At 40.0% G+C, this 22,358-nt stretch overlaps 2 protein-coding genes across 2 annotated transcripts; one reads left to right on the forward strand and one right to left on the reverse strand.

The window, feature by feature from the left end:
- Positions 1–5,158: 5,158 nt before the first annotated feature.
- c1d (C1D nuclear receptor corepressor) lies at positions 5,159–7,052 on the reverse strand. The gene is made up of 5 exons (XM_015002501.2): positions 6,960–7,052; positions 6,555–6,696; positions 6,248–6,314; positions 5,987–6,042; positions 5,159–5,905 (listed from the first exon to the last, which is right to left on the reverse strand). Exons 2-5 carry the CDS (start codon positions 6,690–6,692, stop codon positions 5,702–5,704), a joined length of 465 nt encoding a protein of 154 aa, XP_014857987.1. The 5' UTR covers positions 6,693–6,696; positions 6,960–7,052; the 3' UTR covers positions 5,159–5,701.
- A 392-nt stretch (positions 7,053–7,444) lies between these two features.
- LOC106927147 (uncharacterized) lies at positions 7,445–22,355 on the forward strand. The gene is made up of 20 exons (XM_088013477.1): positions 7,445–7,603; positions 7,768–7,975; positions 8,183–8,349; positions 8,633–8,763; positions 9,959–10,125; positions 10,617–10,702; positions 10,931–11,011; positions 11,408–11,522; positions 13,385–13,560; positions 13,765–13,986; positions 14,945–15,147; positions 15,821–15,943; positions 16,154–16,291; positions 17,550–17,799; positions 17,898–18,099; positions 19,185–19,422; positions 20,481–20,617; positions 20,968–21,113; positions 21,664–21,886; positions 22,156–22,355. The coding sequence occupies exons 1-20, from the start codon at positions 7,445–7,447 to the stop codon at positions 22,293–22,295; spliced, it is 3,312 nt and encodes a 1,103-aa protein (XP_087869603.1). The 3' UTR covers positions 22,296–22,355.
- Positions 22,356–22,358: the final 3 nt, after the last annotated feature.

Raw genomic sequence — 22,358 nt, forward strand, 5'->3', positions numbered from 1 at the left:
GTGCTGTACAATCAGAGCTTTGTTTTCTTTTGCGTCCCAACATGTCCGGGCGCTACCACTTTTGTTAGCTTTACGGATTCTGGAGGAAAAAGAAAAAAAAGAAAAATGGTAGAAGAAAAAAATAATAGCGGGAGATCTCGATCGAACTCTTTCGGATGTGGAATAATATGGAACGGGCTTTGGAAAATGACCACAGGGTCGGGATGTGGCGTCAAAATGAGGAGCAGCACTGTTTGGATAAAAATGTGTTAAATTAATTAACTTTGATGACATTGCAAAAAGTATTCATCTACCTTGATTTCTTACGTGTTTTTCATCTATTCAAGCTTGATTTTCAGTGATAAATCTGCAAAGAGAACTATATTTTAAAGTAGAATGGAAAAAAAAAAAGAAAAAAAATGAAAAAGGGTCTTTCAAATAGTTTAAAAGCAAAAATTTGAAATATGGTATGGAGATGTATTGAGTTACCACTCTCTGGAACCTTTTGGATTTTTTATTTTTTTATTCTTTAGCATACCTCCAGCACGAGAGTCCAACTCAATTTCATTTTGGGCCAAATTAAGGTCATAATGTCCTCCATGGGCAAGATGTATTAATGAAGCTGCTCATTAATAAACTGTTGAAATAGTGCAGCTGTCTCTGCGTTCAATGAGTACTTCTTAAAAATAACATCTTTTCACAAATATAAATAAATATGTGTTTGATTTAACTGATTAATTAATATTAATATTTTCTGGGCCACATAAATAGCCCTGCGGGTCGGATTTGGCCCGCGGACCTTGAGTTTGATGCACGTTCTCCAGCAGGTTTGCAAATCTAAAGGGCTGAACGTTAATTTGAAAGTCTTCCCACATTTTCTATCACATGGATCTAATTTAACTGAGACTGCTCTGCTGTTGGTCTGGTTGTAATCCTCAAAAGCGATTTCTGAAAGTATTGTCCTATTTTTAGATCTAATCATCCCTCCCTCAACTCTGCCCATGTTATTCCCTCAGCATGATCCTGCCACCGCCACGTTTCACCATGGGGATGGTCCTCTCAGGCTGTCGTAGCCTTGGTTTTCCTCCATGCGTATATAACTTTGCATGCTAGTTTTACTTCAGAACTGTTACATTTACGGATATTCAATTGTATTGAGGAGACTTGTAATGAGAACTGACTGCACTGGGTTTTATTTAGCAGCAACAGAGTAAAGGAGACTCAGATGATCAACTTATTAGAGTTTCACCTGTTAATAATTCTTAGAGCCATGCATTTCCTTCCACTTCACAATTTTACCCCACTTTGTTATAGTTTTTACAATAAAGAAATAGATAAAACTCTTGCAGAGAATTGATGTATTTTCGTCTATGCATGAGATGCTGATATTTGTGGAAAGGGATGTAAGAAAAAGCACAGCCTTTCCAAACTAATGACAAATACATACGTACAAATATATACGTTTATATATTACTGGTATTTTTGTCATTCTGTTGAGGAGATTATTCCAAAAAGCAATTATTCCACAAAAAAACCAACCAACAGAGAATCTGTTATAAGCTGAATTTGTTATTTCATCTACATTGGACAACATTTCATTTTTTTGTATTGTGGATCTCTGGTCTACCCCACCAGGTCTGAATCAAATGTTTTTGGATGGAAAATGACAATATATTAAAAGGCTCTGTTTGTGTTTTCGTCTTATGTGCTGCAAGAAAAGATTTTTTTTTAAATTAGCAAATTCATAAAGGAGAAAATAAACATCTTTTTCTTATTATTTAAGTATCAAGTTACCTCAAATTACCGAATTCAACCTGATGGGAATTCAAGAAGTTCGGTCGATGTGATTATAATTGATTGGTGGCAGGTCTCAGGATTCACTAATGACTATGTGATTCCAAACAGTTCAGACCGTATGAAACAGATTTCTTTATTTATTTCCGTTTCCAGGAAAGCCTCGCTCTAATCGTGCTCTCAATTTAAAGCATATTAATGTGATGAAGTTCAGGTTTGCAACGGAACGCGCTGCAGGTTTTACTGCTGTTTTTCCACTTTAGTCACACTGACATTAAATGAGACTTTTCAATGATGCATTTTGACCTTTACGGTTTTCGCTTTTGACGTCTGTGGCCTCCGTCGCTCCCCCAGCCCCTGAACCACTAAAACGACAATCTGCTTCGTGCGAAGACGCAGGATTCTTCTGCCGCGCGCATTTGATGCATTAAATTGTAATGAACTTTGAATCTTTGCGTCCAACAAAATCAGCCTGATCAAAACAAAACTCACAGTGTGATTAAAAGGATTTTAATGTGGAAAAAAAATAAACTCAGACTCCTAGTCGTTTTCTTCAACTTAAACACTGATTATTTCTGACTTTTTCCTTCAAAACTGGAATATAAACCTTCCGCTGATTTATTTGAAAAATGTTATTTCTGTTTTTGTTTTTACACAGATTCATTTGGAAATTTGCTTAAAAATATATGAATGAATTTGTTACTTAAAAGGAGGTCAGTGCAGGTCAGTTTTCACATCCATTTTCAAAGAGGGTGGGGAATATCTTCGTTTCGCCTCAACATGTGATGTAATGTAAACGTCCGCTGCTCACAAACAGCATAAATAAACAACAAGGGGACCAACCCGCTTTGTCAGCCTTCACAGTTTCAACATTTTAACGTTTGTTTGTTCATTTCCGCTCGAAAACGCTGACCCGACTCCTTTGTAGCGAGCACATGTGTGGAAGAGACCAGGGGAAGGGTAACATTTCAAGACGGAGCCGAGAAATGGAAAGGAAAAAAAAAAAAAAGGTATTTTTCCAGCATGCAGACAGAGCAGTTCATCAGGCTGATGCACGTCTTTGAATGGAGCTAAAAACAACAACTTTGTGGAAAATGCGATACAGAGCTGAAGAGAGGGGAGTTTGGGCTAAACAACTGTCATTTTTGGATGCCGGGTGGATGAGAATGGGAAATATGATGAAAACGATGCATTCCTGCGAATTTACCTCACTGGCTTACCGGTTTCCTGGCCTTGATTAGAGGGACGCAATGATTCGTGGAACATTAAGATTAAGATCTCGGCTGTCCAGCTGACAATTACCAAAAGGAAACTATGACCGCCTTTATCAGAAGTGACATTGGTTTTTATAAGAGGAAGTGCGATTATAGCCTGCACTTATCCACTCAAGCTGCAGTGACAGCAGAGCTTTCTAAAGGTTACCACTGTGCAACTTAAGAGGCTGCAGGTTTAAACCTAATATGGCTAAATTCAAACTGCTCGATTCGCAATGCTTCGCGAAAGTGTCTACGCTTCTTAAACTGAAATTTGACTTCTTGACTGCATTTTGTCACAACTGAAAACGTTAAAGTATCTTATTGGGGTTTTATGTGTGCATAAAGGTAAAGCTAAGCAAACAGTTGCATTTTCAAAATATTTTACAAACAAATAAAATCTTAAAAGTGCATTTGCATTTGTGCTCGGCTCACTTTATTTCTAAATTACACAAAGGGTTCACTGTATTTACTAAGATACAAGACCTCTAAAGATGTGCTTGCTACCTTTATCTAGGGGCTTTATATCATCCCGAAATAAAATGTACCAAACAGAATTGTACAAGCTATCTAGACCGTCGGCCTAAGCTGCTAGGTGAGGAGTGCATTAAGCAGGAGGCCAATGATAACTCTGGAGGAGCTGCAGAGATTCACAGCTTATGATGGAAAAACGTAACTATTTTGGCCTTCATGAAAGAATGGAAACTGAAAGACGTAGTTTCAGTTTTGTTCAAGTCCTGCCATGATGCCCTGTCAGCGCTAGCTCCTGGGCGTGGACCCCTTTATCATAGGCAATATGTAAAGAACATAAACTATAAGATTGTTTTCTTTTTGTCACTTTTATTCACTGTTTAATACTTATTACATTTGTTTAGTAAAGTGCTACCTCATACCTTCTAGTTTTAGCATGCTTTGCAGCAGGACGGTTCCTCCACTATTTTTCTTGACAGAAGCTCTTCCATGTAGCGCTTGCTAAGCTAGCATGACGAGCAAAGCAGCTCCATAAATTTGGCAGTCAGCCTATCAGAAAGATGAGCCTGGCAAATAATATTACATTGTTATTTTAACTTATATTTCATAATGACGTAAAAAACAGATTAGTTTATGATTTAAAAAAAAAAAAAAAAAAAAAACTTTAACTCTTTGTTTCATTGTCAAACTCTGTGGCTTAAAAATACCCTGAATGCATCATACCATGAGCTAAATCCAACCTTGTAAAGCAAAGTATTAGCTAAATATAGCCACAGTATAATGGCAAAGGTCTAACATCTCTTGAAATATTAAATCTTAAAATACAGGTTCTGAAAAATTACATTAAAATAGAATAGAACTTCTGCACAGTTGCGTGGAATGGAGATAGTAAATTGACATACTAATTTATTATCTAGTGTACTAAGTAAATCAGCATACTAGATATGCTCAGTATATTAAATCATAATTGTCTATCAGTGTGTGCAATGTTGCAATCAACTTTTTAATGCGCTGCATTGCAAATGTTACGCTTTTCACATAAATAATGCATTTGTTGAATTGGAACATCTGAGACATTTTATAGCACCTGAGATATTAAAGCTCACCAAAAGGTTTAAGAGAGCGTGTGTGTAACAAAGAAAGAGGAAAATGTACACTAATCATAATCAATATACTTCACAATTTTCCAATATTTCCCTGCAATTACTCATTAGAAAACAATGGAGTATAATTTTGAAAAACTAAAAAAACTTCTCGGGTATTATCTGAAAACCGCTAACAAGAATCAAACCACTTGTGGAATCGCTTACTAGCTTTTAGCATGTTCTGTTTTTTTCCCTATAATTTTATGTTTTGCACTGAGCTCCAAGTGTTTGAGACCAGAAGGCCTCTTTGTCATCACTCTAATCTTTAGCTCCCTCTACAGGTTGCCATCAAATTCAGGCTGAACAACTACAAAGTTATAAAGTCTAAGAGGAACACGTTGGTGACATTAAAGCAATATGCATTAAATTCTTATTTGGATGTAATATGAATAGTTTGGGGCTCAACTGTATGTTATAAAATCATCTTTAAGGCATTTATGTTGCCACTGACTGGAAACTGCTTGCCCTAAATATAAAATATGAAAACCTTAAAGTAATTACAAACACTTGATCTGATTGAATTACATTATTTTCTTGTATTATTTGGAGACTTCAGAAATGAATAAACATGTGGGGCAAAAAGCACAACACAAGCACCCGAAACACAATGACAAATCTTTTTTAAAAGAGTTCGTCTCTTCAGATCACATGAAGGAAAAGAAAAATGGTTTTAACCTATACAGGAAAAATAATTAATGAATAGAAACAACCAACAATGAACAGAAGAATTAAAAAATATACATATATTTGAAGTGTGTTCATAGAATTCACTTCAAACTAAAGAGAAGCTGTCCATAGTAACCAAAGAGATCTAAAGTAACGTCTCAACAGCAGCACAACTCGACAAGCCGAGCAGATGAATTAGCATTTTGTTTATCTCTAAAACAGCTGGTAAAGATTAGACGATTGACATCCAAGAGATGAATTCCAAACAAACTCCACTAAAGTGAGACAAATATTTGCCATCTCTCGAGTTCATCTTAGCAGTTTGATCATTTGCTTCTGTATCCTTCAGGAAAATCACGCAATGAGAGCAGACTGAGTGGCTCTTCCTCAGGCTCAGCTCTGTTTGGGGCGTTTTCTCTGAGGAGCTTCAGAGGGAGCATCCGCTGGCTTCTTGGGCGCAGCTTTTTTTAACTCTTTGTCGTCGGGATCAAAAAGGGCGTTCCTCAAGAAACGCGAAGCGGCTCCCTTGTCTAGCCGCGCCGCTTTCTTCTTGTCGGTGATCTCTTTGACTCTGTTCATGTAAGTCCTTATGCGCTCCTAATGAAAACAGAAAGAGGGTGATGAGAAAATCGCCATGGATACAGAGAAAATATCGAAAATGTTAAAGGACGCACATACCAGCTCCTGCTTAATTCCATGTTCTCTTGGGTTTATTCCCTTTGTCACCAGATACACTGCAAACAATTATGAAAGTTAACACTGTTTCTTATATGTGTATATGTGTGTGTGTTATTGCTATTTAGCCTCCCCTTCATATTTCATAGATATAATGGGCTATTTTTACATGTATATTCAATCAAAACAGGCCATTAGTTTTGCATTTATCAAGTCAACATCATGATGAATACATTTATCAATATAAATGAATGAATAACTTACTCCAGAACAATGAATTAAGAGTATAGACAGACATCAGGTCCAGCTTGGCTTGCTCCAAAGGATCCAGCTGCAATGATGATTTTATAACAGTCATTACAGTTATTGCACCCAAAAAACGTGCACATACAGAAAGAAGTCAGAATCAGGGAATTTTCAGCTAAAATGTAATTTTCGTAGATCGACATTGCAGAGGTTACAATGTTTATCTCAAAGCTTGAAGTGCTAGATTCAACAGATTTAAAAACTAGCTCAGAGTTTATGCGTTGTACTGTGTTATTCGTCTCAGCAAAGAAGCAACAAGCGTCACCTTCTGCATCAGGTCGTTTCTGGACATGGACATCAGCTTCTCCAGCATGGTTTTCACCGCATTCACCGAGGAATCGAACGTGGTAAGCTGTTCGTCTATCTCCTGCGGGTAGTCCTCGGTTGCTGCTCCCTCGGCCATTTTTCTACAAATAAACAAGTCCCAAAACGTTCAGAAATCCCAGCTGTAGCTCTATAAAGTAACTGTAACAGACAGGAAGCAATGCTCTGTCCCGGCTAGCTACGTTGCTAGTTACCAAACGCAGCTAAAGGGGGATACACGTTTTAATGATAAAAATAATAATAATAATAAAAAACAAAGTAGAAAAAAGAAAAAGGATTACAACAGCTAAATGTAAACGGAGTCTATTGGTGGTTCATTAGGCATTACAGAAAGTGTTGTATTTACCTTTTCAAGATGCTTCACGTTTTAACCTTCGAACAGGAAGTGAATAATAACGTGTAACCGGTTTTACTTTCTCTCCTGCCCCCTGGCGTTTGGGAGAGTCGCTGTTTGCTTCGCTGCTTTACACTTTTTTTTTTTGCAACTACGTTATTTACATTAGCTTAAGTGGTTATTATTAGACTTATTAGCTGGTAGCTGTATTCTTGCTTCGCGTTTTCCAGCCACTCTAAAGCATTTAGCCATTTGGCTAACTTTACTTTAGTAATTAAATTAAATTTATTTATAAGATTTCATTCAAGAATCTCATTCAAGGAAAAAAGACGGCAAGGTGAGTGAAAGAAGACAGTCATTTTCGAAGAAGATATATTTGGTAAACCTGACAGAGGTGCTGCGGTTGCCTTGGCAACCAGGAACGTCATTATGTGTAAAGGAGAAGAGCCATAGTTTTGCCGTCGTTACAGTCCTCATAGACAGAGAAGGCTTGAGCCATGGACAACTGTGATTTGGAGAAGCTCACTATCTCTGTTGGGAAGCTCCAGCCAGCCTTCTCACCACAGGTTACAGACTACAAAGTGACAGTGGAGAGCAGTGTCAACGAAGTGACTCTGGGCCTGAGCACCAGTGATTGTGAAGCATCATACAGCATTGTGAGTGTTACTCTAAACAAACTTAAATTCATTTATTATTATTATTATTATTATTATTATTATTATTATTATTATTATTATTATTATTATTATTATTATTATCAGTACTATTATTCTTAAAGACAATTCTTTCTATATTAGTTTTGGGGTTTCTTGTGTTGCAGCTGACTGGTGATCGTTCCAGCACTGTTAAACTGAAGGAGGGGATAAACAGAGTGGAAATCGAAGTGGTTGCCGAAGATGGGACAGTGAAGAAATACAGTTTGGACATCACTAAGCTGTCAGCAAAGGTCGCGGAGCTCAGTGAACTTTCTCTGGAAGGGGATATTCCACTTCACCCAGCTTTTGCTACCAAAGTCCACGAATACAGCAGTGAGTAGAAACTTTATTATTCTCATCAGACCTGCTGTATGCTCCTTCATTTTAATTTGTGTCCAGATTCATTCATAAAATAACTAAAAAGTAGCTTAATATTATTATTATTATTATTATTATTATTATTATTATTATTATTATTATTATTATTAGTTTATTTCTATTTCACTGTAAAACTAACTGTCCTGGTTTATTTTCCTGCAGGTTTTGTCCCATTTCACTGTAATTTAGTGACAGTTCAAACCAAGGTTCCAGACAGCCTTATTAAAGTTGCAGTAAATGGTAATAGCGACTCTCAAACTGTCTTACTACATTTTGGAGACACCTTGGTGGAGATCTCTGTCTGCTCAGCAGATGGCAGTGTTACGCAGGTACAAAAGTGTTTTTGTAGATCGTTCAATATCTAATGTGCAGTTAGTATACTGGTTTCAGTGTATATTTATTTTCAAATTGCTGCCATTTACCTTATGAACCCCTAAATCATACTTTTAAAAAAATCTGTTCAATTTAAAGTCTCCCTCCTTTTGAAGTTGCTCCCCATTAATAAATAAGAAAACATAAGCTAAATTTCTGGGTGTACTTTGTTAGGGCCATTAAAGTTTCATGAGGCTCTGCTGTGTTTATCATTAAATAATGGCCGTCTCACTTTTGCAGGTGTACACAGTGTGTGTGACGCGGGAGCTGATTCCTGTGGCTGTGACCTTCTCTGAGGGGAAGCATCAGGTGGAATATGAATGCCCCGTGTCCCTCAGCGCTCTGTACAGACCTGTGTCTGTCCACCAGAGGTGAGACCTGAGCCAGATACGAGTTTCATTCATTCAGAAAATTTTCACAAAGAAGTGCTTCATTTGCTATCAGTGCAAAAGTGAGCTGAAGTGGCCCTTAAAATGTATCTGAATTTTATAAGCAGGAGTTTAATTCATTTTAGATTTTCGCCCTGTTTTTCCAGTGTGGGAGATGCTCCGCCACACCATCTCACTAACTTCACCAAAAGCAGTTTTACTTTGATAAAGAGGATTTTCCTCAAAATCCAGCAAAACCCAAATACTCAACTTAGCCACAAAATCATTTTTGCTACAAACGTAGCACCACTTAGTGGAAACAAACAGGGCTTTCAATTATTGCCAAGAATTATTGTTACGTCAAAGAAAAAACTTTTTTGTGCTATGTCGAAGGTCTAATGTTCTAGAGTCTAAAAGCCTCATCTTGACTCATCCAAACATTTCATCTTGTTACTGAGGCCAAAATATCTCAATCATTGCTTCTGTGCTTGTTGGGGCTGGTAGCTTCCAATCAAGCTAGAAAGTACTGACCCTGGAGGTGAATCCTCTTAGTCTAGGCCACCGTAAAAACTGACTCTAGTGAGTTGATGTTGTTCCAACTCTTACCAGTTTACAATAAGCTGGACAGTTTGAGTGAGATGGCTGAAACGAAGACACCATAGTCTGTTCTAGGAGGACATCGATCTCAAACACACATCAGAACGGATTTCAGAAAGTTTTCTTTAAGCTTCTGGAATTACTTCCCCCAACCAACCAACCAACCAACCAACCAACCAACCAACCAACCAACCAACCATCCATCCATCCATCCATCCATCCATCCATCCATCCATCCATCCATCCATCCATCCATCCATCCATCCATCCATCCATCCATCCATCCATCCATCCATCCATCCATCCATCCATCCATCCATCCATCCATTTTCTTACACCCTTATCCCATTGGGGTCGGTAGGGATGCTGGTGCCTATCTCCATCAATGGGCGAGAGGCGGGGTAAACTCTGGACAGTCCATCACAGTTCCCCAAACCCATTAGCTCCAATTAGTGAAAATCTATGGGCCATGCAATGATCTCTACCAATTCTAGCAAGAAGTCCAACTAAAAATCCAGCCAAAATTAAATTAGGAGCTACACAAAGCAGGCCATTCATCCAAATATCAATACTTACAGGTGATTGTCACACTACTTTGCAGTGAACCGAAGAGCATCTTCTCAAGACCTTACATCGAGATGCTGGCCCGACGGTCAAAGGTCGACCCGTTTACCGGTTCCGTTCTGGGAGACGGCTGGAAGGTCTCTGAACTGGACCTTGACAAAACGATGTCAGCAGCTCCGATCCACTGCTTCTTTCGTTACCGAGGTACAACTTTGAAGCCTCAAATTCCATAAAAAGATTTATTTAAACCTGCGGCTGAATATGGTTTGAGCAACAGTAAAGAAGAACTTCACACTAGGGACTTTTAGGAACAGTAAATATGCTAAAGAAAGTGTTGACTGTCACTTCTTGGATCCTTAAAGATTGATGTTCTTATTCCACTCTGGAGAGAAGCTCTACTTGTTACAGGTGCTTGAATAACAGCATTATTGATGTGCTAGGTGCTCTCTCTAACTTCTCTTCACCCAACCTATGATATCATGTTTCCTGGTGGTAGTGCAGGCAAAGATTAGTTTGCGCTAATAAAAGGGATATTATTACTTAACTAAACACGTAGCATCCGGTTACCTATACTGACGCAAGTTAATTCTGTAAAGTTAAGTAAAAGCTTTACAGACACCCCTAGAGTTGTGTCTACAACTTCCAGTTTCTGTGGTTTTATTTTCGCCTTTTATGTTTTTATGTTGCCTTGATAGGATGTGACAGCGTGATGCAGCTATCAGAGCTCGGGTCGCACGCCCTGGACTGTCCACACAAACCCACCGGGGAGCTGGATGCAAAGGTTAAGATGAAAGATGAAGCAGAGTTCAGCGGTTGTCGTCGACCTTGACTCTTGCTCATCCTTTATTCACAAGTCAGAGTTCCTCTGACAGCTTCTCAATGCTAAAGCAACATTTGCTGTGTGCGGCTATGAAATGAGTTGTTGATGTCTACGTCTTTAAATGTTTGAATCTGCCGTGATGTTTTTGTCAGTCTTCAATATTAGTAAAATCAGTGCCTGCTCTTCCAGGACGTCATAGAGACCAAGTGGTATAAGGAGCACTTTGCAACACCTGCAGGTTTGGAGATAGAGACAAAGCATGTTTGTACGGTAATTATCTCTTGCTTTCTTGTTTACACTCCACAGATTTCACTGAAATGTATATTTATAGTCTGGAGTTTTACTGCTTGAATAATTTAACCATTCATCCATTTGTGAGGTCAGACACTGACGCTGGACAGGAAGGTGAGGTTTGCAGTGTCTAATTCATCCTAAAAACGGTCCGCTGTCCCCTGCTTTGTCCCTGCTTTGTGCACCAATAGTCATAATAGAACAGGAAGTGGTCATCCCCAAACTGTCCCCACAAAGTTTGTGATTTTTATAGATGACCTTTACCACATTCCTTACATCCACATGCTGGATCAAAGTCATCATCATCGGCTCCTTGTGTAACTCTGCTTGGTTTTTAGCGTTGACGGCTTAGCCTGCGTCGTTTGTTTTCTACAGGTGCGTAACTGGGAGAAAAACCTCCAAATGGCACAAGAGGAGAACACTGTGGATAACCTGTGTGCTCTGGCTGAGGAGCATCTGAAACACCACAGGGAACACCTGCTCAAATCAGGTACATTTTACCTAAGGTCCTACTCATGTAGTTTTGTCTTGATTCTACAGGTCTGTCAGTCTCCAGGCTTGTCTGAAATTTAACCGAGCTTTCTATGAAATGTAAACTCAGTCACCTGGTGCTTGGTGACCAGGTTGGTTTGGGTAGGTTTTGATGGCCTGAAAAGTTTAACTGCGACAAAAAAACAAAAACTGATGGAGGGGTAAATTTTTTTTTCACATCTTGTGTTTTCTTGTTTTCTTACTTGATTTAGATGATGTGTCCTGCCTGAGTAGGATGTTCTCTTATCTTGCCCCGGATTACTAAATAAAAATGTGAAAACTATGATAAACAAAAAGTATAAATGATTGAAAATGCTACATTTACATGTGTTTAATATGAATTGTGTTATTTAAATGGAATCTTAGGTTTTCACAGTAAATTCATGGCACATTCAGTGATATTGTAAAATTACTGATCCCTTATCGACCGTCTGATTACAGTTCTTGACCGTGAGAATAAAAAAAAAAAAATACACTAACAAACTGCAAACTAACTGCAAAATGCAGGATTTTTTTCATTTATTAAAAGGAATAACAGGGCGTATATTTCAGAACATGGTTACAAAATACACCTGCCCCACTTATCTGGGATCAGATAACACTCTAGTCACAAAGGTAAAAGACAAAGACAGAGGGCTGCAAGCTATATGATGTAAATACCAATGTTGGGATCAATGTTGGGTGTCAATCAGTCAGATCTGTGTCACTCTGTGGCTGGAACAGATTCATCTAAACACCTGTTAAAATCAGTTCTTTCTTCTTTTTTTTTTACTTTCTCACCGCAATAAATGCAAATGCAGCAGAAATGATATAAAATATTCTCCAATATTCCACAGTATGTTTTTACGTTTATATAGCAAGAATAATTTCTGCAGTTTAATCTCAACGGAAAAGCACATCAGAGGCAGAATAGATTTACAGAAACTGCACTAAAACCTCCCGTTTTACTGGCCGGGTTCACACACTCGAGCCCTCGTTCAGGTCATCTCAGCCGCAGCTATTAAAAAATACATGCAAATGGGCCCATTTGTGGTCGCCTCCAAGACGTCCTCTTTCGTCTAATGTGCCAGGGACTCTAGTTACCGCTCGGGATCCTTTTCTTTTTTTCTTTTTTGTTTTTTTCTTCTACAGCTATGTTCGCCTCGTTAATTGTTTGATGACTCACAGAAGCGACATTTTAGGCTGATCCCAGATGACCGAATAGGAGTCGCTGAAACTGAGCAGAGAAATAGCAGCACATTCAGCGAGAGAGAGAAAGAGAGACAGACCTCTTAAAGCGTAAGCAGCAGCAGCAGCTTTTTGTTTTTAAAAGGCTGAGTGGCTTAAAGAGAAGCTCAGTTTAACCCCGCCGGGGTCGTATTGCTGCAAAACAAAAAGGCTGTGTCATGCTACTTAAACACATTAAATATGTTAAAATGTGTTTATGCTTCGTATTCTGTAAGCTTTTAAACTATAGTATGTTCCCAAATATGGCAAGGAATTACAAAACTGAAGTCACAAGGTTTACTATGACATTATCAGGAAAATACTATAGAGAATAAAATCATATACCTTTCTTTTTTTCCTTTTTTTAGAAATGCACTCAAATGGAATTGAATTGAAAAAGTCTACTGAGGACCCAAATCCAATAGAGAAATCAGCAGAAATACCTGAAAATCGGTTCTAATTCAGACTCCCATCTAGTAACGTCAGCACTAAGTGATCCAGAAGTACTGACTCAAGAGGCTCACATAGAACTAGAAGAAAATACATCACACTTTTAATTTTGTTAGATGTAGAAAGCACCTTAACATCTGGGGTTTTTTTTAACCCTTTCTGCAGGCGAGCGGTTCAGGAGTGAGAACGTGGACGCTCTGCTGCACCGCCTGGACGAGGCGGCTGCTTATTATGCATCAGCTATTGCCCTCAGTCCCAAAAATGCCAAACTCCACTTTCTGCTGGGTCTCGTTTTGGAGGAGCACCACAACACCACCCAGGTTTACGGCTCTCCGAAAAAGGTATTTATTTGGATTTTTTTTTTTTTCTTAACATAAAACCATGTTATTTAGATTTTAAACTGCTACCATTTAGTCCATGTCTGATCAATTTTTTAAGTTTTAGTTGTGCTATGAAGCTCAATCTCATGATTCAGATATTTGTGCTGAGCTATAAGCAGACAAACATGATTAACTCTTCTTTTTTTTTCATTTCGTCTTCTCTAGGCTGATAAGGACAAAGATGAAATAAGTGAGGCCAAGTCTTCGGCCCATCAGGACGACATCCTGGCTGTGTGTAAGCTGCATGGCTTCCACGGCATGCCCTCCGTGGAGAACCAGCTGCAGGCCTTGGATAAGGAGTATCACCAGCTGAAAGACCAGGGACAGTTCAGCAAGTCAGACTATGTGCAGACCCTTTACCTCTGGCTGTCCAAGCATGCTGCCAAGGTAAACCCCATCTGACTTTTACAACTCTAAAAATCATCAGGTGTTGCCGTGGTAACAAATATTAGAAGGAACAAAATGAGAAAAACACGGATACAAATCACTCTTCTTGTAGCTCAGGGTGTAAAACCTGAGATATGAGAACCGAAATGCGTTTTGAGTTTTTTACAGATTCGCCAGAATGTATAGACATGATGTTGTATTTTTACGGGTCTACACATTAAAGTCATTTTTGTTGCTGCAGCAACTTCTCAAATGTACCTGCACAACTTCCTTTTTGTAGTTATTTTAAAGAGGCAGTATTATGTAAAATCAACTTGTTTGAGCTTCTCATTATGTTTTGATGTTATTCCCTCATCAGAATCATACCTGGAGTGTTGCTTTGATTCTTTCACGCATGTTTTAAAAATCCTTTAATCTCCCGTGGCAACCATTCAGCTGCGCAAAACGCCTGGGTGGAACTAGCCCCGCCTTTCTAGGCGCAGCTCCTCTTCAGAGCTGCCCTTTCCCACAACTCCGCCATTCAGCTCCTTCAGACTAGCCAGCAGCAATTAGCAAACACCTGCTTAGCTCATTATAGGAGCTACTTCTCAGTGCAATGCAGGTTAAAATGTTACATAAGGATTAATGGAGGAGTGATGTTGTGATGGTTCCTGAAGGTGGCGCTTCAGAAAGAGCAGGAGTTCTTAAAGCGACGGAGGCCCAATTTCAAGGCTTTAAATTACAAAGTCAAATTTTTTTAAAGTCATAATTCATATAAACAGCATTTTTTTTTACAACTAAAATTAACACAGTTACTTTTTTTGTTTTATGAAATGGCACTAATTGCCTGGAAAACACAGCACTGCCCCTTTAACTAGTTCAACCACTGTCCAAATATTCCCATTCCAACTCCTCCTCTTTAGCTTTTTCTGTGATCTTAATGGCAGTCTATGAATGACTTGGGAGACTGTTGTTGCAGGATCGCAACATAGTGATGCAAGACGAGGAGAGCTACATGTATCGATCCCTCATGAAGTACCTGGACGCCTGGTCCCTGAGCCCGGACAGCTGGGAGTTCAGCCTCCACATAGGGAGACTCCTGCTGCTGCAGGGGAGAAGCAAAGAGGCTCTGCAGCACGTCCAGACCGGGCTGGCGCTGCGCCCGCTGAACCCCACACTCAGGTCAGCGCTCATGTTCACGTATGGGATCAAGTGTGTGTGTGTGTGTGCGTGTGTGTGTATGTGTGTGTGTGTGCGCGTGTGTGTGTGTGTGTAAGAGCAGGTTTGAAGCTCACACTTGTAGATATAGAGGGAAAGTGAAGATTTCATGAAAGAAACTTAAGGGTGAGAGTATGGATAATGTCTTAGGAGCTGGAAACTGGAAAATACAACATCAATGCATCAATGTCGGTTGTTTCAATAACAATGTTGCAATTAAGCCACATTTTCCTTCCTTTCCTTCATCGTGATGATTGCATCGTTCTCTTTTCGAGAGCATCGAGAGAACACAAGCAAACACCCGATGAGTCTGCCTGTACACCTGCAGAAAGAGAAAAAAAAAACAAAAGAAAACGGAGTAACCGCAGCAACAAACAGCATTCTCCTGGAGCTCTAACATCTAGATTACTAAGCTCTATTTTGAACATGGGCATAAAAGACAATGAAAGACCCAACTGGCATAATACATTACTGTCTAGGAGAGTGTATGGCACTTGAAATATAGTCACCTACTAATTGTCCGCACATGTAAATTGTGGTTGTTTTGCTTTGGATTAAACCTTTCAGCCCGAATACTTTTGGAAAGTGCTACATCTAAAATCTCCACTTGTCTTAAGCATTGATTTGTTTTTTTCAGATTCTTTACAGGGCTGGCTCTGCTGCAGCAGGAGCAGAAAGCCGGCGAGGGCACGGAGAAGGAGGCTGCACTGTTCTTACATCAGGGACTGGAGCACTTTGTCAGCCAACGCTGCAGCGAGAGGTTCGTTAAGTGTGTGTTTTGTTTGAGTGCATGGCGGAGGTGGATGCTTTCGAGTGAGAGAGGGAAAAGTGTGAGGTCATGACAGCATGTGTAATGTATCAGGATGTTCTGTTCGGGCCTGCGGGAGGGAGAATAGGAAGTTTTTTTTTGTTTTGTTTTTTTTATTTGTAAATTCCACGTGTATTTCTTGCTTCCTGACTTCCTCTGCAGTCAGGAGAACCAGGATCCATTCGACCCTCTGTCCAGCCTGAATCCACAGTTTCTGCGAGGGCTTCTCACCCTGGGGCAGCTGCAGCAGAAGGCCACGTTGCCTGAGAAGTCCATGACTCCTGAGCAGGTGTACCACATGTAGGTTAACGTACGGAGACACTCTGAGCAGCGCTCTGCATGCGAGCTTTTCCACATGTCATATTGTTTTTATGCTATAGATCAACATAAAGTTGTGGATAATTATGGTTATTTAACTTTTTTTTTTTTTTTTTTAGCAAATACAAGACAAAGCAATGTATTGTGCTTTTGTATTTGGCCCCCTTTACCCTTTCAGTCTGTAGATTTGCAACCTGGCAATAGACAGGAGAAGCTGAGGTGTGATTCTACAAAGTTTAGGCATAATTTGTTTGTGGCCTTTAGTGTCACCGGTTGCCATGGTCACCTGCCATCTTCTTGCTGTTTTAACCAGCATGTTGTCAGCGTACTACATTGAGTATTTTTGGTCTATTTTTGGCAAATAACATTTGGAATAAGAGAGAAGTAACTTACAAGTAACTTTCTTTTTCTTTGCAGGATATATGAGCTTGTTTTAAATAATTAATTCTTTAATATTGAGGGAAAAGTTTCTAGCTCCACTGGCAGATTATTTCACATTTAATTATAACTTCTTCAATATGAATGAATTATTCACTTAAAACAAGCTCCTCCATCTTCCTGAAAGGTTACTTGTAAGTTAGTTTTGTTTCAATTCAAGGTATCAACACCAGAAACTAGACCGGAAACACTTGCTAACCTTTTGTGTTTTTGCAGTGTGTCTACACTACTTAGAATTAGGTTAATACAATTATTTACAACTCGTAGGTGGAGCAGATCGCTTCTCTTTGCTCGGTGCAACTCCTGCACACAGTTTTGTGGCATCTGCTGCAGATGTCATAGGTTTTGTTTTTAGAACCTCTGACATCTGCGGGCTGCACTTCTGATTTCTGATGACTCAGTAATTTACCGTCTGCCTTGATGACTGAAGCTACATGTTGACTTTTTATGAAAAAGTACTTGGTAGCATTTTGTGTTCTTGCAATGTAGTTTGAATATATTTTTGCTTTCTTTCACAAAACAGTAAGATGCTGATGCAGCCTGACATCAACCATTAATCACTCTCTTAGGAGGCTGAATTCACATGCACTCCACACTGTTCAGATTTAAATTTGTAAACAACAAAAATAAATAAATACAAGTTGAAGATGATGAATATTTTTTCTATCTCTTCATAGTTATAATGTACTTGGTTTTGGTCTATCACGTAGCTTCCCAAACAAAATTCATTGAAGTTTGTGCTATGAACAATAAAAAAGAAAAAAAAAAAATATTTTTCTGCCCTTGTTCTGAAATACTTCAGCGTAGCGGCGCTGGCTGCCCGGAGCGTGAGTCAGTTTGTGTGTCGCAGCGAGGCGAGCAGGCAGCTGGAGTGGGTGCTGCTGGATGCTCACTTCGCCCTGCTGCAGAGACTGATCCAGCAGGGCGAGCAGCAGGCGAAGGCGGCCGTCGACACGCAGGCCCTGGTGGCGAAGAGGTGCCAGGCCCTCACCGCTCTCATCCGCCTGACCACCATCTCTCCTTGCCAGGAGCTGCTGGACATGCAGGAGAGAGTAAGAGTTCAGGACTCTTTAGGATTTCTCGTGTATCTATGGTTAATGGTCACCAGAGCTCGGACATGAGTCATGACGTTTCCTCCCACCCTACGCAGACGTGCCAGCTGGCGGTGATCACCTCTCCGCGGGACAGCCGAGCTCTGTGTCACCTCGGAGTGGCCCAGCTGGCTCAGTACGATAGCAACCCAAACTCAGACAGGTCAAATGAGGTCCTGAGCGACGCCCGCCTCAGCTTCCAGGCCAGCATCGAGCTGGAAGACAAACCTCTGAGTGGAGATCCACCTGAACTGTTGGGCAGTGAGTCCACACCTCCCACCTTTAGGAGAAATAAATCACAGCTGAGATTCCACAGAATAAAGCTACAGTGTGTAACTTTTATAAACATATATGTATATAATTGTGACAGTTTATGAGACAGGTAACCTGTGAAAAGATCAACCTCTTCCACCTTCGTCGTGAGCTGAAGTTTTTGTGTGAAGAAATCCACTGCTCCCAACCTAAAACAACCAATCAGGGCCAGGAGGAGGGTCTTACCGCTGTCAATCAATCTTATGTACTCGCTGCTAAATGTCCTAATGGTGGAGAAACAACTTACCGTTACAGGAAAACTGTTTATCTGCCGTCATCAGTGGTCATGCTGACCATCCTGAGCATCCACAACATGCTATGCTAGCTGCAGTGCAGCAGGGGGCAAGGTGGAGAGGATGAGCCACAGGAGATTGTGATTGATTGCGCTAAGACCCGCCTCCTGGCTCTGATTGGTTGTTTGTAGTTAGGACTGGGAGAGGGCCAAGGAGCTCGAATTTTCAGATTATCTTTCTCATACCATACTGAGAAGACATAGTGACAGTTTCAATAAATTTGTAAAATATATATATATATATATATATTATAAATGTTACATACTGTAGCTTTAACACTTGCTGTAAAGGACAACTGAGTAAAGTTACACGTGTTTATTATAGCTGCCACTGAGGAATGTTTTTGGTCACTTTCTTGTGAACGTGTTCTGCTATGGAAGCAGAACACAGTCGTAAATGAAAAGGTTCACCGAAATACACAGAGAAGGTTAACAGCAAAACAGAAAAATAAGAACAAAAAGCAACTCGGTTAGTAACCGGGTTTAAAGTATATTTGAGTAATTTGAAGTGTTTATGGAAAAATCTGAATGAAAAGAACTGTACTTCTGTAATAGGCTATGCATAACAACGTATGGTGAGAATGACTGTAGCCACAGTTACTTGTTCTTGTCTAACTCTTATGTTGGTTGATGACACAGATGATTTTAATAAATCATCACTTATAACAATCAGCTCTTTTCTTCTCAAATGGACTGGCTGCTACACTTGCTGTAGCTCAAAGTAAATGTTCTATCTGCACAGAACAGAAGTGGTGGCAGCAGCACCTGGAGGTTAAAAACAAGAAGGCAGCCGCGCAGGCCGGCCCTCAACCAGCCCAAGCTCCAGCTTGCAAGACCGTGCAAGTCAGGGATGCCAAGCTGGGCAGAGGAGGTCCGATTCAGGGACGGGCCCCTGTGTCCAGACCTCCGCCGGCTGCTCCCCCAGCCCCCGTCAGAGGAGGGAAGGTGCTTCAGCCTCCAGCTAGAATTCCTCCAGTCAAGTAAGTTATAACTTTATTTTTCCATGTAGGTGTTTGTGGTGTGTGTATGCAACACTTTTAGCTACCTCTCAATATGAATGAATAAATAATTTATTCTGCTACAACTGTGACATATCATTTTAAACTGAGAAATTCAATTAAGAACGTTCATTCTTTGGGGAAATGATTCAATTATGTACTTTAATAAAACAGGCACTAACATTATTGGCTCACCAAGCAATTCTTGAAAAATATATGTAACTGAATCTTTTTATTTGTTGTATTCATGCCTTAGGTTTTTAAGTTGATTTTAAGGCTTCCTGTTTCCCAGGTGAATCAATGTGACATGGAACATGGGACGCTTTCTTTGAGCTGCTTTTAAAAATGAAAAAGGACATTGTGTTTATTTTGAGGTAGGGTAACTGCAACAGGTGGCAAAAATAAATACTGAATATGTTTTTATTCCAGCCTTGTGAATGTATGCATGGCGTCCTGGACTCGTAGAAAAAAACAAAAACAAAAACAAGATCAACATCCATCTGAAGGGACTTCCTGCTTACTCAAAGGTTGAAAATAATTTAATCAAAATCTGGTGGTCTCTGTCCAAATAAAGAAATAAATAAAGAAAGAAAATTATAATGAATCGTGACTTGGTCTTTCAATTGGTACCAATAATTATGTTGTGTGATTTTGAAAAATTACAATACCAGAGGCTCAGTGTGAGGTTATATTGCTCCAATAAATGATAAAATCGTTACAAGGACGTTTACTCATCTTTACCAGGGGTTCCAATAAATGTGAAGAGTTCTGTACGTTCATTGTTATTCATAAGCTGTGACCACACTGCAAAATGACCCTTGTAAGGTACATTTATGTATACAACATAAATCTATGTAGGCAACATAAATGTAGCAGTTCAGAGTTACACCAGTTCAAAGTTTGATTTCACAAAAAACCTGGACCATCATCACAATGAAGAGAACTGTTTCTTGCGTTTCAATGCAGTCTTCATAAAGGATTTTTATTTGTTTTTGTTTTTTTTTTGTTTCGTGACTTGCATTACACTGTTCCTCCTGTAGGGGGAGACCTGGTGCAGCTGTTAAACCAGATACAGCAGCTAAACCAGGCAGCGACGATACTAAAGCCAAGCTCCCTGCTAGCAAGCCTGAACAGGATTCTGGTCCCGAGACTGTTGAGACTGCAGAGACTGCAGAGGGTACGTCAAGTAAAGTTAAGGCCCTTCTTCTCGGCATAATCTTAAAACTAGAGGGATTATATATGAATCATATAAGAGGAGTCCACCCAAAAGAGCTGGGAAGTTACAGTGATGATCTCAGAAATGTATGAAACACGTTTTCTTGATTTCCTGTAAAAAAAAAATATATATATATATATATATAGCTGAATATTTTTAAAACACAATTTCACTGTTTTATATGCAGGAACTCATTAGATATATAAATAAATAGATAGATAAATAAATAAATAAAATACTTGACTTTTATGTGTTTGTCCCAGTGAAACCTAATCTGTAACTCAGTGTCATTATGTGTGTAGTCCCTCCAGTAGAAAACACAGCCAGCGCGTCGGGCCCATTGAACCCCAGGTCTCATGTATCGCGGCTCGGTCTGGCTCGGGCCTTCTCACGCTCTGCAGACACCCAGGATCAGGCGAAGCACTTCTACAAAGAGGTCATCGCCATGGCGCCGGGGGTCAGTTGTTATCTGAAGTGTTTGTTTTGGGCATTCCCTCTAAGCTTTCGCAGTGCAGCTTGTACTGGTTTCAAGATAAGATTACATCCCCGCCCTATGGTGTCATTCCGGTGTCAGGGTTCCTACACACACACGTTGGATGTAGAAATGTCAGACCTCCACCCCCCCCACCCCCCGACTCAACCTCACAGAGATCTGGGTCATTTAAATTCATTTCGTAAAGAAAGAATATTAAAAACCAGGCAGCAGTGGGAAAAATTTAACTGTAGAAACTATAAAATCAAAAACTTTATGGAAGGAAAGAAGGAAGAAAGGAGTCAAGTGGGAAAATAATGATAAAGGAAAGGAAATGAAGCAAGGACACATGAGAAGAAGGCAGTAAACCAAAAAAAACACCTAAGGCAGAATTAAAGACAATTCAGGACAACATAAACCAGTCTATAGGGTTTGTCAAAAAGGGAGATTATAAGCCCAGTTTTAAAATTAGACCCTAACCCTAACACAATGTTATTTCTAACCCACAAGTCTAAGCTGATATTTTGGACGACAGATCCACGACGCGTACATCGAGCTCGTGAAGCTGGTGGAGCCCTCGGACCCGGAGGCTGCGCTGGACGTGTACTGCGGGTTCCCTCTGAAGGACGTGGCCGAGCAGAGCTTCGACGACGCCTTCATCACCGGGGAGATCGTCCGCCTGCTGATGTCACAGCAGCTGTTTGACCACCCGCAGCTGGGCCCCAGCCTGGTCGCATACGGCAAAGTCATGGGGCTAAGTAGGTCCAGACCGCTAGGTCTGTTAGTCAGGCCTGGAAGAAAGCTGAAGAAATTGTAGATGATGTACAGAGACTAGCAGAAATATTCATAATCCTGTAGCATTTTTTTTTTTTTTTTTTACATTTTGACCTCAGTGTATCTTCTTAGACAGCAATGCTTGTGTTGGTTTCCTCATTAAATCTGAGTAAAATACGGAGGTATTTTAAACCCAAATGTCAAACGGAACGCATCTGTGTGCAAACGTCGACTTCTGCGGCTCTGTTCACAGGCGTCATAGAAAAGTACATCGACATTCTGGACGAGAAGTCAAAGACGTCGCTGCTGAAGAGCATCTACGCGAAAATCAACAACAGACAGGAGGACGACCCGGATCTGCAGGACTTCTTCAGATTCAAATGCTGGATCTGAGCTGCGTTTCCCTTTCCCTCTCAGGCTGTCTTGTTCTTTGTGTTGATGAAGATGTTTTTATTT

The sequence above is a fragment of the Poecilia mexicana genome, unplaced genomic scaffold (genome assembly GCF_051168715.1).
Source record: "Poecilia mexicana isolate PSO_F unplaced genomic scaffold, ASM5116871v1 scaffold_15, whole genome shotgun sequence".
Taxonomy (NCBI): Eukaryota; Metazoa; Chordata; class Actinopteri; order Cyprinodontiformes; family Poeciliidae; genus Poecilia; species Poecilia mexicana.

What these genes read in the sequence shown, in the direction of transcription:
- c1d (XM_015002501.2), bottom strand. Translation starts at nt 6,692, where the DNA reads ATGGCCGAGGGAGCAGCAACCGAGGACTACCCGCAGGAGATAGACGAA. An exon ending in TCTTAATTCATTGTTCTGGA is followed by an intron (nt 6,043 to 6,247) that starts GTAAGTTATTCA and finishes AATTGTTTGCAG; the next exon opens with TGTATCTGGTGACAAAGGGA. An exon ending in ATGGAATTAAGCAGGAGCTG is followed by an intron (nt 5,906 to 5,986) that starts GTATGTGCGTCC and finishes TGTTTTCATTAG; the next exon opens with GAGCGCATAAGGACTTACAT.
- LOC106927147 (XM_088013477.1), top strand. Translation starts at nt 7,445, where the DNA reads ATGGACAACTGTGATTTGGAGAAGCTCACTATCTCTGTTGGGAAGCTC. An exon ending in CAGATGGCAGTGTTACGCAG is followed by an intron (nt 8,350 to 8,632) that starts GTACAAAAGTGT and finishes TCACTTTTGCAG; the next exon opens with GTGTACACAGTGTGTGTGAC. An exon ending in GACTGCAGAGACTGCAGAGG is followed by an intron (nt 20,618 to 20,967) that starts GTACGTCAAGTA and finishes TAGTCCCTCCAG; the next exon opens with TAGAAAACACAGCCAGCGCG.